Genomic DNA, 13669 nt, shown 5'->3' on the forward strand with positions numbered 1-13669 from the left:
AGCCGGTTACAGAGTCTATACATTATATTTGCAGGCACCTGGAATTCAGACAATGACCACTGGATATTTATCTACAGAGAGAAGGTAGACACACAGACTCATGCTCCGGTAGAGATGGCCATCTATACTGCACAGTATATTCACACTCAGGATTCCAAAACATTTCCAATGCCCCCCCCTCACACACACACACACAAAGGGGTCTTGATCCATAACCCACTTGTATTCTGTTCCATCTAGATTCTTAGTCTATACCCCTCACCACCACCTCTGACTCTCATTCACTCCCCCATGCACCCGGCACAACGACAAGCTCTCGCTGTAAATTAATTGCCTATTTCCGGATTTAAAAACAAATCAGCGCAAAGGGACAGGAATCGTTTCCAAGGGCGGGGCAGCCAGCCCCGTTTTTGCCACTTTTGTGCTCAAGCTCATTCGCCTCTGTTTGGATTCTGAGCCCCGGGCACTCCTACAATGCATGGAATCAGAGTTTAAGGGCAGATCCTCCAGGCTGACCTCCTGCACAGGCCACAGACCCCACCCAGCACCCGCACACTAAACCCAACAACAGAACCTAGAGTAGACCAAGGTAGTAACAACCGTCAGGAATCTAAGCTACCAGTGCACCACACCGAGCCTCTGCGGCCAACCTGCTTACGGAGGACGCTGGCACCATCATACACACACGTGCGAGACCCAAAAGCCGCAATCTGCCTTCGGGGCAGCAGAAGCAAAGTCGCTCTGTGGCACCGACTAACTTCACGCCAGCGGCCGCTGCACGGCTGCAGATTATAAATTTAGATTCATTTGCCGCTTCCCACTGGCAGCATTTCTTCCGTGTCATGCACCGCACAGGGAAACCATCCGCAAAACTTGGGGGGGGGGGGGGGTTAGGAGGGGAGGGCTCTGTTAAAAGCCAGACAAAATCCCCCCCTTTTCCAGAAGGGATTGAGTTGGCATCCAGCTTTTTTCAAGAAAGCTTTTTGCTTCCCATCAATTATTCAGATTCCCATTCCCCCCACCGCACCTCCCCCCAATTCTCTATCCCCTTTACAATTCCAGGCCTTTTCAATAATTTAATTTGCTTTAAAAACTCAACAAAACAAAAGCATGCCAAGTAAAAAGAATCAAAATATATCCGTGATATTTAAACCAAAAAAGCTTCTGATCCCAGACAGATGCTCAAACAGGCCCCCAAATCATTTTTCTTTTGCACCTTCCCTTATTTGGACGGACTCTCTCAGTTTCGCAATGAATGCCCCACTTCCATTTAACTGAGGCTGGTGAAGAACCAAAGAGAGCGGCTGATATTTTGGTGGGGCCATGGGACCGGAGGCCTGGGAGGGAGCGGGGGAATGCTATTCCCAGCTCTTTCTCTGTCGAAGGCAGCAAGGAAAGTTTGAGAGTTTGTTATAGAAATCAAGTCCAAGTGAGATCACTAGTGGAGGAGGAAAGGAGAGGGGCAGATGGAAAAAAGGTCAGTTTCAGGAAAGGAGTTAATAATGGACAACAATAAAAGCAACCTAACGAGTAATTAAGGACTTCCAGCCCATTTTGCTAATCCAATGTGGGGGGGAAATCCTACAAGGGCTGTTTTACACCTTTACACCGTGTTTATAGACTCATCCTAAATGCGTACTAATGAAAGCAACAGAGTAAACAGCAACTACCCTCCTCCCCATATTGGGAATGTTTTCACTTGGCAAATGCCTCTCTCAAAGGAGAAGGAAGAGAGTAAAGACAGAGACATGTTGGATCTGGGGCTGGATCCTCAGCTGGGGTCAATCAGCCTAGCTCTACCGACTTTGGTGGAACTAGGATGACAGACACCAGCTGAGGCGTCAGCCCCAGGCTCCACTCTGAGATTTGGAAACACGGTTTGGGAAGGAAAAGGCCAGCGGAGCAGCCTGAAATCCAGAAATCCTAAATGAAGACAAGCCAACCGAGCAATCACACATTGGACACACATTGTGCCACGGAGAGACCTTCGTTCCCCAAACCACACAAGGGGCCGGGAATTTAATATGGATAAGCAGAGGCTTGGATAAGCTGGGGACTTTCTGACGTTGTTAGCATACACGGGGGAACATGACCTCATTCTGGATAAAGGAGTTATTTGGAGAATCAAAGCTCAAATAAACAAGGTTTCAGTGTATAGATTACACACAGACGCACAAACACACACATGCACAAACACACACGTTCTCTATACAGATTAATACCCGAAGAGTGGAACACCAAACAGTCATCACACTTTGTTTGTAAATCTATATCTGAGCACACCCAGTACACTGCAGCATCTGTGGAAGGGATAGCTATAGTGAAAGTTGAAAGCATTTCCCTGTAAATATGTATTTACACACTCATATGCCATACACACATGTAAAGGGATACATATTATGTACGTGTGTATAATTATATCTATAGCTACATATTATCTGTGTACTTTATATACAGCTACTAATACATGTATGTAAAAATACACACAAACAGCAGCTAAAGATATTGTGCATTTTTATAGCAATAAAACACAGAAAAACACTTATTTGTATTGTTAAGTTTGTGCGTGTATTTACTGATCTTTTACTTTGTATTAAAGTGCTGCTGTGTGTGTGTGTTTGTGCACACACTCTATATACTTATATAATCTAAAAATGACAATCAGAAATCCATGGTAAAATAAAATTTTTGTGCTTGTTGTGAACAGCCGCACCCCTCAACATACTATAAATATCTGGGCTTAATTCTGATCCAGCAAACTCTCCTTGAGTTCAGTAAGTGATGTTCCTAAGTAAAGGCCGCAAAATTTGGCCAGCAGCCGTGTTTAAAATCCTCATCCTTAATGCTGCGATAAAGCCGTCCTTATTCCACAAAAGTTCCTGGACTCGGCAGTCGGACAAGACTCATGTGAGTCATTGATCCAAGCGTACCCACCATCCTAAGACCTGTACTTTCACCACAGATTCCTCTTTGGCACTTTTAGATCGTATAAACTTACAGGGTCAGATCCTCAGCTCTATTGATAGTTATGGATCTACAGTATATAGAGCTCATATATAAATATATATTGTATTGTTGAGTGTGAGTTTGCATTGCAGATATTCATGCCTTGCCGTTTTGTCTATGAAATATGCACAGAGAGTAGTAATAATACACAGATATGTAGACATCTGTAGTTTATAGAGGAACCTAAAAAATTACATCTGCACTGGCTGGCTAACTTCTCACTGTATAGACCCTTACTCCTTAAAAAACAAAATGTGGAGTGTATTTGCCTTCAAAATTAAAAAACTATATCCCAGTTCCCAGAGCACATTAAAATATAAAAATTAACAAAACAAACAAACAAAGACTTTCAGAGGAAAGTTTCCACTTTAAAAAATCAGCAAAAGAAAAGGAAAAAACAGTCAAACTGACCTTTCATTTTTCCATTTTCTACTGTAAAAAATTTTTTTTTGCTCAGTAAGAAAACCGAGAAACTGCCCATTTCGTAAGCCAGGGGCTGGCATTCCAATGAGAATGGAAAGTTGTTTACAGTTTGTAATTAAGTTTCTATTGATAGCCCCAAACTGTGAAAGTTTATAAATATCTTAATGAATTGTTTGTAAACTCACCTGAATACTGTCTCAACACTGCATAAATGTTTATTTATAGGCTTCGCTAATTTCACTCTCCCTGTTCAGCTCATTGTTTCATTCTTTGTGTGTGTGTGTGTAATATTTTTATGCTTTCATTTCCCTTGCAAGTACCTTAACTCCTTCAACAGTCAGACTCTTTTACCACCTCCTTCCCCAAAGTCTGAAAAACCCACTCTTTGCTCCAATCTTTCCAATGCCTTTTTTTAGAAAAGACCACTGGTAAAACTCCCATGGACTTCGGCTAGAGCCCGAACTGACTGAAATAAGTTATCGTCCTGAATTCTTTTTTCCCCCCAAAAGCTCCTCGTGTAACAAATTCTGCTCTGAAGATCAGGAGGGAAGAGTCATACCCGTGGGGCAAAATGTCTCACAATAGCGTTTTGGATGGGGCTGCTTTCAAACGACCTGTAGGGTTTTTGTTAGTCGGTTTGTTTGGTTGGTTGGGTTACCCAAAGCAGGCCACATCTTTCTATGATTTTCTAAATAAATGAGGTCCAACGCTGCCAGGGCTTGCTAGCAGGCACAGCGGTAACACCAGTCAGGTCAACAAATGACTGCATCCAATAGTGAGGATTTACAGAATCAACCTGAGGAACAGTCAAGGAAAATTGAGAGAGGAAAAGGTGAGCAAGGATTTGCTATATAAAACCCATTCGTGTTCGGGAGGCTCCTCCAAAACAGGCCAAGATAAGGAGTAAGCGAGCTGGATTTTCCATCTGCACAGCTACATGTGTGTGCAAGCAAATATCTTTCAAAATACAACCAGATGGAGGAATAGGGACTGATGGCCCAGCTAACCACACTGATTGTCCAACTCTCCGGCCAGTGAAAATGCACTTCCCCAAAGATTTGCCTGCCAATTTTAGGTGGGTCAGAAAGGCCCAAACTCTGTCCCCTTTATTAGAAGGCCGCCAAGTCATGCAAGCAGAAAAATCCCCCCTTAATTCCCAACGTTAGAAAACAGAGGGTTCAAAATGCATTTGAAAGGGGGGTGAAAAGAACGCCAACTTATTAAGGAAATTGGATTTGGAATGTGTAACGAATAATTGCTTTAATGGCTGACATGTATAGCTAGGCTAGATTACACATGCACACATATTAGACACTGACCCAAATACTAGATTCATTTTATACAGTAGGTTGTTTGTGTGTGTGATTGGATATATTCGAATGCTAGAATCACATATAACATGATAGCCACACGCTGATAGAGAACATATAGGATATCTGGAGGCACAGCTACAGGGGTGCAGGACTGCACACCGCAAGCCTAAATTGGAGTGATTTCAGTGTGCAACACAAGGCTCCGCACAGAGCCTGATCTGAAAGTGTGAAATGCCTCAGATCACCGGTCACTTTTACAAACATCGGCTGATGTTTTTATGTGTGATGTATACATATGTACACACATTATGAGGTATGTGTAATTTGTGTGTGTATTATACATAATGAGTATAGTGTGTATATTCAACATTCACATATATACACGCACACACACACACACACCATACATACGATATACAAACCTATATTATACATACATGAATAGTGGGTCTATACATAATACACACACGATATATAAACAGACCCATCTAGTATTATGTGTGTGTATGGCATGTATATATTTGTGATAAACATACACAATATATATATCATATAAAATCTGTATATTGCATATGCATTATTATACGCAAATCCATATTATACAGTAGAACCTCAGAATTACGAACACCTTGGGAATGGAGGGCATTTGTAACTCGGAAATGTTTGTATCTCTGAACAAAACGTTAGGATCGTTCTTTCAAAAGTTTACAACTGATCGTTGACTTAATACAGCTTTAAACTTTATTATGCAGAAGGAAAACGCTGCTTTTAACCATCTGAATTTCAATGAAACAAACACAGAAACAGTGTCCTCACCTTGTCAAATCTTTTTTATTTAAACTGTCCCCCTTTTTTTTTTTTAAAGTAGTTTACATTTAACACACCCATATGTACTGTATTTGCTTTTTTTTTTTTTTGTCTCCAAATGAGGTGTGTGGTTGACTGGTCAGTTCTTAACTTTGGTGTTCATAATTCTGAGGTTCTACTGTATATATGCGTGGTTAGGATGTATATGTGATTAGACTATATAAACGCATCATACGTACTACATATAGGGCCACATATTATCTACAATGTGTACAGTGTACACACAAATATTTAATATATGATTCTACATAATATATGTGTGTGCATGGATGTATACTGTATATACTTGTATATTACAGACACCTCATATAACATATACACACACTAACCACATACAAAAACAATATTGATTACACATTCCAAATCAAATTTAAGAAGTCTGTGTATATATGTAATATATATATACACGTACGTACGTGTGATATAGATATATAAAAAATGGATCTATAATACACGTGTGTGTGTGTGTGTTTGTCTATATAAAGTGCTTTGAGACCTAAATATGACAAGCCCGACATAAGAGTTAAATATTATTAATTATTATTATTATATAAAAACATGTATACCCACTTATATATACACACATACATTATATCAAACACACACAAGATTGCTTATCAGCACATAAAGGCCAAAATGAAATACAAATAACCTGCCTGATTTAAGTCAGTTATCAGAATGGCAAATAGTAAAAAAAAAATAATAATTTTTGCAATGACTCGAAAGTCCCCACCAAAATAGCGTTGGCTTAAAAAACCAAAAACTCAACGCCTTGGCTCTCTTTCTCGGTCTTCTCTCTATGTATTTCAAACATGCTCCTCCAACTCCTCCTAGCTAGCAGATGTGTATTTTATTTTATATTTGCAACGTCACAGGGATCGGGGGGAAAAAAATCTTTGAAAAAAATGAAACCCAGAGCTGATTGTTAGCAAAAAAAAAAAGAAGAAGAAGAAGAATACGAACACTTAGGAGTGATGGAATTGGGCCAGGTGAACTGCAGAACTGTTAGTAAGCAGACGAGAGTTCTCCTTCATCCAACAATAAAATAAACACTTACAGAGCAGATGCCACTTAAAAAGCAAGTGGCACCAAAGACATGCGACATGGAAGGTAGTTTGATAGTTTTTTCGCCTCCATCATGACAACCCTGCACCCCTCCTGAAAAGCTCTTCTGTGGATTCTGCCCCTCTTAAGTCTCTCCCACCAACTTCAGCCAGGCCAGAACTTCCCCACTTCTAGCACATTATTTCAAACTCGGGGTCCCAGACTGCTTCCGAGGCCAAGCTTTTGGGGCCAGATTCACCAATAGCGTACGCTATTATCATGCAACAATTTACACCAACAGAGGATCAGGCCCTCTGTTGATCGGGACAGCAGGATCAGGCTTGCCGAGTGCTAAGATCGAGAAATCCAGTTCGAGGGGCCGATATGGGAGTGCCCAGGATCGGGCCCTACAACAATAACCTCGTTCAGAACTTCTCTTCAGCAAGGCCGCAGGTCCAGTCTTTGGGACTCTCTCCTAGGGAAGGGAGCGGGAGAGACTGCACTGGTTGAACTGGGACAGGGGGTGATTTTAGATTGCAAATAACAGGAAAGGGGGGAGGGGAAAAAAACACTCTCCTCCAGGAACTGAAACCAGGGAAATCAGTTCAGAAGTGAGCCAGGCAGGGGCAGAAGGGCAGTGGGGAATCTGCCAGGCTGGATTTAATTCACTGGGCACAAACAAGGGGTGACTCCGAAAAAGAAAGCTGGGTTTTCCCTCCCTGAGACAGAAACGAAACTGGTCGCTCCAGGCTGGCAGGGTCCCAAGGACGGGACGAACACAGAGGAACTAAAGAACAAACAGATGCAAGAAAATAACCCTCCAAAAATATTCCAAAACTTATCCCAGAAATGGCAGGCCTTGCTAGAAAAGTTTGTGAAAAATACAGACAGACCGACAGATAGTGTGGAGGGGATAGAGAGAGACAGAGATTCTCATGCTGTTTCTCTAGTTATTAAGATACTAGCCAAGTTTGTAATGCTACCTATGTAGAAAGACAGGACCTAATGTGAGGTAGATATATAGCCATTAAAAATGTAGGCTCGAATGCTAGATAATTATACAGAAATCTGGGCACATACACACACACATATATGTAAATAAAATACAGTACCTAATGCTAAAAATATTCTTTCCAAGCCTGTGACATTACAAAAAACGCAGGTTTTGGCCTGGAGGAGGGGGGGAGGAATTATGACGCAACATTACAGCCTAACTCTCCCACCCTTCCCCAAAAAATGGATTCCTGGCCAACTAACAAAACATCGTGAAATTATAACGAAGTTGACTGTTGTCACTTCACTTTTTCTTTTTTCTTTTTTTTTTTAATTAAGTGACCCCACTTAGTTTGGCTTTGGTTTTTTAAAGCCTCTTTGGTTTGATCTTTTTTTTTTTTTTAGGGTTGTTTTTTTTTAGGTTTGAATCCCTGGAATGATGTTGTAATTATTGTTTTATTGGTAACAACTGTCTTTTAATTGTTCACATAGCACCCCAGAGCATCGTGGGGAGTGGTGGAGTGACAAGAGAGATGCCTTGATAAATAAAATCATCATGACCAACAACGCTGCTTGTGCAAAATACATTTCTCTGGACACATACGAGTACTATAAGCTATCCGCTGTTAGTTGCAGTGGGCAACGCAATATATCATTATGTTGCAAAAATATGCAGGCCTCCAACAGACATGTATGATATTTTATGTATTGCATGTGTTATACACAGAGGTGCACGATTTACCTACACACCAATTCATATGTATCACCTATATATGACATGCACACACATTGGCTGGTATCACATAAATGACTGAGCATGTGTATACAATATACACACACACGTATCTTAGGTGTGGTAGTTATATTTTAGAGAAATTAAATACGAGGTATTTTAGGTATAGTGTGTGTGTGTATATACAATTGATATCATACTATGTAAACTCTTAAATATAAGTTATCTTGAGTACAGTATGTGTGTGTTCACACACGGTATACTATATTATATAAATGTTAGATTCAGTGTCTGTGTACGTATTTGTATTACACACACACACATTATACCTAAGAAAAATATATTTATAGCTGTATCACACACTCGTAGGTACACGCTGACGTACATATGTGTGTATATATAATTATAGAGATGTACATACTATGCCAGATACCTTATATTTATAGAGACATTTTCATCCATAAACATTAGGCGCTAGTTGCTTATTTCCATACCTAAAACTGCCAATCATTTGTTAGGTATTGATAGTAATTGCTACTGAAGTGTAAAGGACCTAATAGAGCCCATCAAGAGCCATCATCACCCCTTTTTACCAAAACAAAACAAAGATACTGGGACCACATTGTTCCACCCGTAACTCTCCAGAGTAACTTGCACGAGTTAAAAAACACCCCCCAGAAAGGTTTTGCCCCTCTTTCAGAGTCAAATGCTCTTTCAGAATCAAATGCTCATTGTCATTGTAATAATTCTCCTGATCTCATGTCAAATCCAAAATTAAAGAAGGCAAAACTAAAGTGAATTCATGATATTCTTCCATAACCAATAATAATAATAGTCCGCTCCATTTATTACTTACTGTTGATTAAGGAAAGGAACACTTTCCCAGCCACTGAAAAAACTTGTATCCCCCCCAAACCATTGTTCCCACCAAATGAGCAAACAGATATGCAAAGTTTCTTCACTGTGCTCTCCAAAAGTGCCCCAAACCACAGAAATTACAGCCAATTAGAAAGATCTATCCATGGCAAACCTCAAAAATGTGATTCACATTATTTGCAGCCAGCATGGCAAAAAGGAAAGGAAGAAAATAGAACAGAAAACAATGCCTTGCTAAGAAGCGACTCCCATTTCTGTGTATCCATGCTGCTCACAAGCCCATCTATGTCCTTGGCTTGCTGCTTAAGCAAAAGTCATTTAAAACAATAAAAGTGCAATGTCATTTTAGGGTTATTATTTAAAAAAAAAATAAAGCCCTGGTTTTCCTTACAGCTGAGTTGCTTTATGTAAAAAATAAAAATAAAAAATGCCAATGTGTAACTGACAAGGACTTTAAAATATTTAAGGGCACTGAACTACACAAAAGGCCTTTAAAAAAATAATCAGATCTTGGAAAGGACATAAATTATACCCTTCTTACCAAAAAAAATGAAAAATATTTCAACATAAGAGGATTTGTTAAAGAGCATCAAATAATGACAAAATATTCCTCCGAATGAGGCATGAAGTTAGGGTCAGTTAGTGCAGAGTTTAAGGGGAGCTCGGCTTGCCTGCCCCACTCTTAAAAGCAGACCTGCGAAAGGTCTGTCCAGGAGTCCCCTGCCCTGTCCTCCGCCGTGCCTAGGGATACCGGCTTCGCAGGGCTGTAGATTAGCTGGGGGGCAACGTTCCCTTTCAGAAGATGAGCTGGGAGATGGAATTGGAGCCGTTACTTTCCCCCACCTGAGTCGGATCTAGAGTCCCTGGTAAAACGCTTCACAGCTATGGGACAGGTTGGGGGAACTGGAAAGTTGAAACAGACAAAAGTCAAAGTGTGTTCGCTTCACGAAACTTCCTTCTGGGGGCATTAAAAAACATACCGATGTCCAGCTTTCCCCCTCCGTGGGTCCGAACCCCCCTCCAAAGAAGTTACATGATCGGCTCCAAAGACCTGTTTTAAGCCGGTTTCACCCCCTTTCCCAGCAGCAGCTGGATTTGTCCCTCACTCAATTGCAAAGTGTTGGTTGGTTGGTTTGTTCTTAATTATTTGAGTGGAAAAATAAAAAAGCGTTTGGGTGGTTACAAAATAATTTCTTAGCTGCATTTCAAGACAGTGTCCCGTCCCGTGTCCCCCCCCCCCCCGACTCAGAAATGTCACCATATTAAATTTGACAACTTGAATTCATCCAGCAAAGCTAATTATATGAAATGCCTTTTCAGGGAACTCTGAGCTGAAGAGTTAAGATAATTCCCCGGCCCCCCGCACCAAAAAAATCCACCGTTTTAATTAACAGCAAAATCCAACATTTCTTTGCTCCACAAATTGTATACCGGGGGGGGGGGATCAAATCTATCACCAGAAGACCATCAATTCCACACCTCCAAACCAGACAGCGATCTAATGCAAACTGTGCCCTCCTTTTTCTTTCCTGTTTTTGCACGGTTAGAAATGTTGCACTGATTAACCCCCCCGGCTTGCAGCTTGTAAATTTCAACGCCTTTCCCCCGCTCAGCTCCAACAGCTCAGCGACCGTGTAAACAGCTCCCAACTCTCCGCTTTTTGCAAACTTCCTCTGCTCCAAACGCCCCCCTTCCCCGCCGCCCCGTTTTGCACCATCCACAGGCTCGCTTCCCTTCTCCCTCGAGAAATTGCAACCCCCCCCCAGCCCCCCGAGAAATAAAGCACCGGTTTGGGCTGCGGTGGAAGGAAAGTGAGGAACTTTCCCACCCAAGAGAGAGAAACCCCCCCCCCCTACCTGAGCCGAGCGGGGCGAACGCAACAGGCGAGGGAACCAGGCAGCCACCGAGAACCAGCCAGGGCCGATGCTTCCCCTGGCATTTCGGAGCTGCCTGGATTTAGCTCCCGCTCGGAACTGGGGGGGGGGGGGGTTAATTTACTTCAAAACAAAAAGTCGAGTTGGGCTGGGGGGGGTTGCTTTGAGGGGTGTTTTTGTTGTTGTTGTTTTTTTGGAAACAAGCGAAGATCTCCGCTCCCAGCAGCCGCAAACCCAGACAGGCAAAATCCCCTGCAAGTGCGAGCAACTCCTCGCATTGGCGACCGACCTTCGCGGTAAACCCCACGGCCCAGGTCATAACAGTGCAGATCCATATTAAAATCACTTCGACACGGGTACACTTCCCTCCCCACGTCCCCCCCAGCTCCCCCCCCCACCCCCCGCAAAAAAACAACCCAACGACCCAGCAGAGCTGCATGCATTAATCCGGCAACCCCCGCTGCCCTTCTCCCCCTCCCTCCCTTCCTTTCTCTCTCGCTCTCTCTCTGGTTTTTAATTCTTGAAATAAATTTGGGAGAAGCGCCATTTTCTGAGCTAAACCCATGTGCAGTGAATCTAACAAAGAGCTTGGAAACATGCCATCAAACCCTCTTTCTCTGCAGAAAGAGAGAGAGAGAGAGAGACAGGGGAAGAATTTTTGTTTCAAACAAAAACCCAGCACAGACAGACAGCAATAATCCTCCCCCCGGCGACCCCGCCGCCGCCCGGTGCCTGGCCCACACCAACATTAAACCGGGAGCAAACCCGACAGGAAACTTTCACACACACAAAATGCAATGAAAGAAACAAACAGAACTTGCTTTTCTCTCTCTCTCTCTCTCTCTCTTTGTTGTTTTTTTTTGTTTGTTTGTTTGTTTGCTTGTTTGTTACCTGGGTCAGGCAGTATGGGGAGTACATGGTTATTTTTGGAAAACAACTGTTGCAGAATTTTGTTTCATATGGAGAACAGCTGGCTAGCTGGCGGCATGTCTAAAGCGCCGGTGGCTCCCTCTCTAATCCATGCTGCCGAGCGGTAACCCCGCCTTGGAGCTCTGAAAGTGAAAGTTTAGACACAGTTTGGAACCGAGAACACTTTTGCCTTGAGAAAGCTTTTAGCTCCCTCCCACTCTCCCCTCCCCTCCCTCTCTCCTTCCCCCCCCCCCCCCGCCCCCAGCACATACACACTTTGTATTCGGAGCTCTTCCCTCCCCTTCGCACCGGAGCCCGTCGGGGGGAGCGAGTGACTCCCTCCGATTCGGTTCTGCGGGGTGTGTGCACGGCGTGGGCTGGGAGCAGCCTCGCACGGGAGCTGGGTCATTGCAACAAGAATCAACTTTTGCAACCTTCTAAGGGTCTAGGCCCCCCCCCCCCCCCCGGGAGTTAGAGACGTGCTTTCACTGCAAACCCGCTGCTCTTGAGCCGAGCCCAAGCACTGGAAGGAAGCAAATCCGAATTGCTGGGCAACTCGCTTCATTTGCGACCAGTGAGACACAGCCTTTGATTTGGAGCCGGAGAGGAGCTAAAATCACTGGCCTGGCCTGCTCTGCCATCATCTCACCCAGGCTCTGTGACTCCCCCCTTCGACCTGCTTTGGCCAGGCCCGTCACTTTCCCGCAGTGCGGGGCTCCTGGCCAGGGTCTGGGGGGGGGGCTTATGCCATTTGCAATGGGATGGGCGCAGGGCTGTACAGATCTTTGCCCCCTAGCAAACGAGAGCTCGGCTGGAACCCCGCCTGAGAACAGAGAACTGGGGCGGGGGCAGCTCTCAGTCTGCCATGGGACACAACGGAAACCGGGGCGGGGGGGTCTTTGGAGGAACTGACCCGGAGAAAATGTACACGCTGGCAAAGAGGGGGTTAAGGTTTTTCCCTTGGACTCAATCCTGTTCCGCATAAACTCGTTTTTTAAATGTCCTTGAGTTAATTTATTTTATTGCTAAAGAGGTTGGCTTTATTTTAACAATACACCCGAGTGTGGTGCAAAGGGGAAAGTGTGCTTTAGCATGTGATAGAGGAGTGGGTCTGGAGATCAGATAGATACATAGATAGATGGGTGTGTATGGAGATTAGATAGATGGATATAAAGATAGATAGATGGGTGTGTATGAAGCCAGGTAGACTGACAGACAGGTTGTTTAGATTAGATAGATAGATAGATAGATAGATTAGATGATTAGATGGATGATGGGGTGTATGGGGATAGATGGGTATGGAGACGGATGGGTGTGTATGGAGATGGATGGGTATGGAGACGGATGGATGGGTATGGAGATGGGTATGGAGACAGATGGGTGTGTATGGAGATGGATGGATGGGTATGGAGATGGGTATGGAGATGGATGGATGGGTATAGAGATGGATGGGTGTGTATGGAGATAGATGGATGGGTATGGAGACGGATGGATGGGTGTGTATGGAGATAGATGGGTATGGAGATGGATGGATGGTTATGGAGATGGGGATGGAGATGGAGATGGGTATGGAGATGGATGGATGGGTATGGAGATGGATGGGTGTGTATGGAGATAGATGGATGGGTATG

General features: G+C 43.4%; 1 protein-coding gene across 8 annotated transcripts in view; it reads right to left on the reverse strand.

Moving 5' to 3' along the window:
* The window catches only part of NFIX (nuclear factor I X), a 152094-nt gene that overhangs the window by 115686 nt on the left and 22739 nt on the right, over positions 1-13669 (reverse strand). For 2 of the 8 annotated variants that reach the window (XM_048831830.2, XM_048831831.2), the window contains exon 2: positions 12021-12181. The exons of 5 other annotated variants lie outside the window; for them this stretch is intronic. In XM_048831830.2, the coding sequence (XP_048687787.1) occupies positions 12021-12047 (27 nt within the window). In that variant the 5' untranslated portion in view covers positions 12048-12181. Of the gene's footprint in view, positions 1-12020; positions 12182-12314; positions 12399-13669 lie in introns of those variants that run through there. One more of the 8 variants, XM_048831832.2, reaches the window with a different exon arrangement.

Source organism: Caretta caretta, chromosome 20 (genome assembly GCF_965140235.1).
Source record: "Caretta caretta isolate rCarCar2 chromosome 20, rCarCar1.hap1, whole genome shotgun sequence".
Lineage (NCBI taxonomy): Eukaryota > Metazoa > Chordata > Testudines > Cheloniidae > Caretta > Caretta caretta.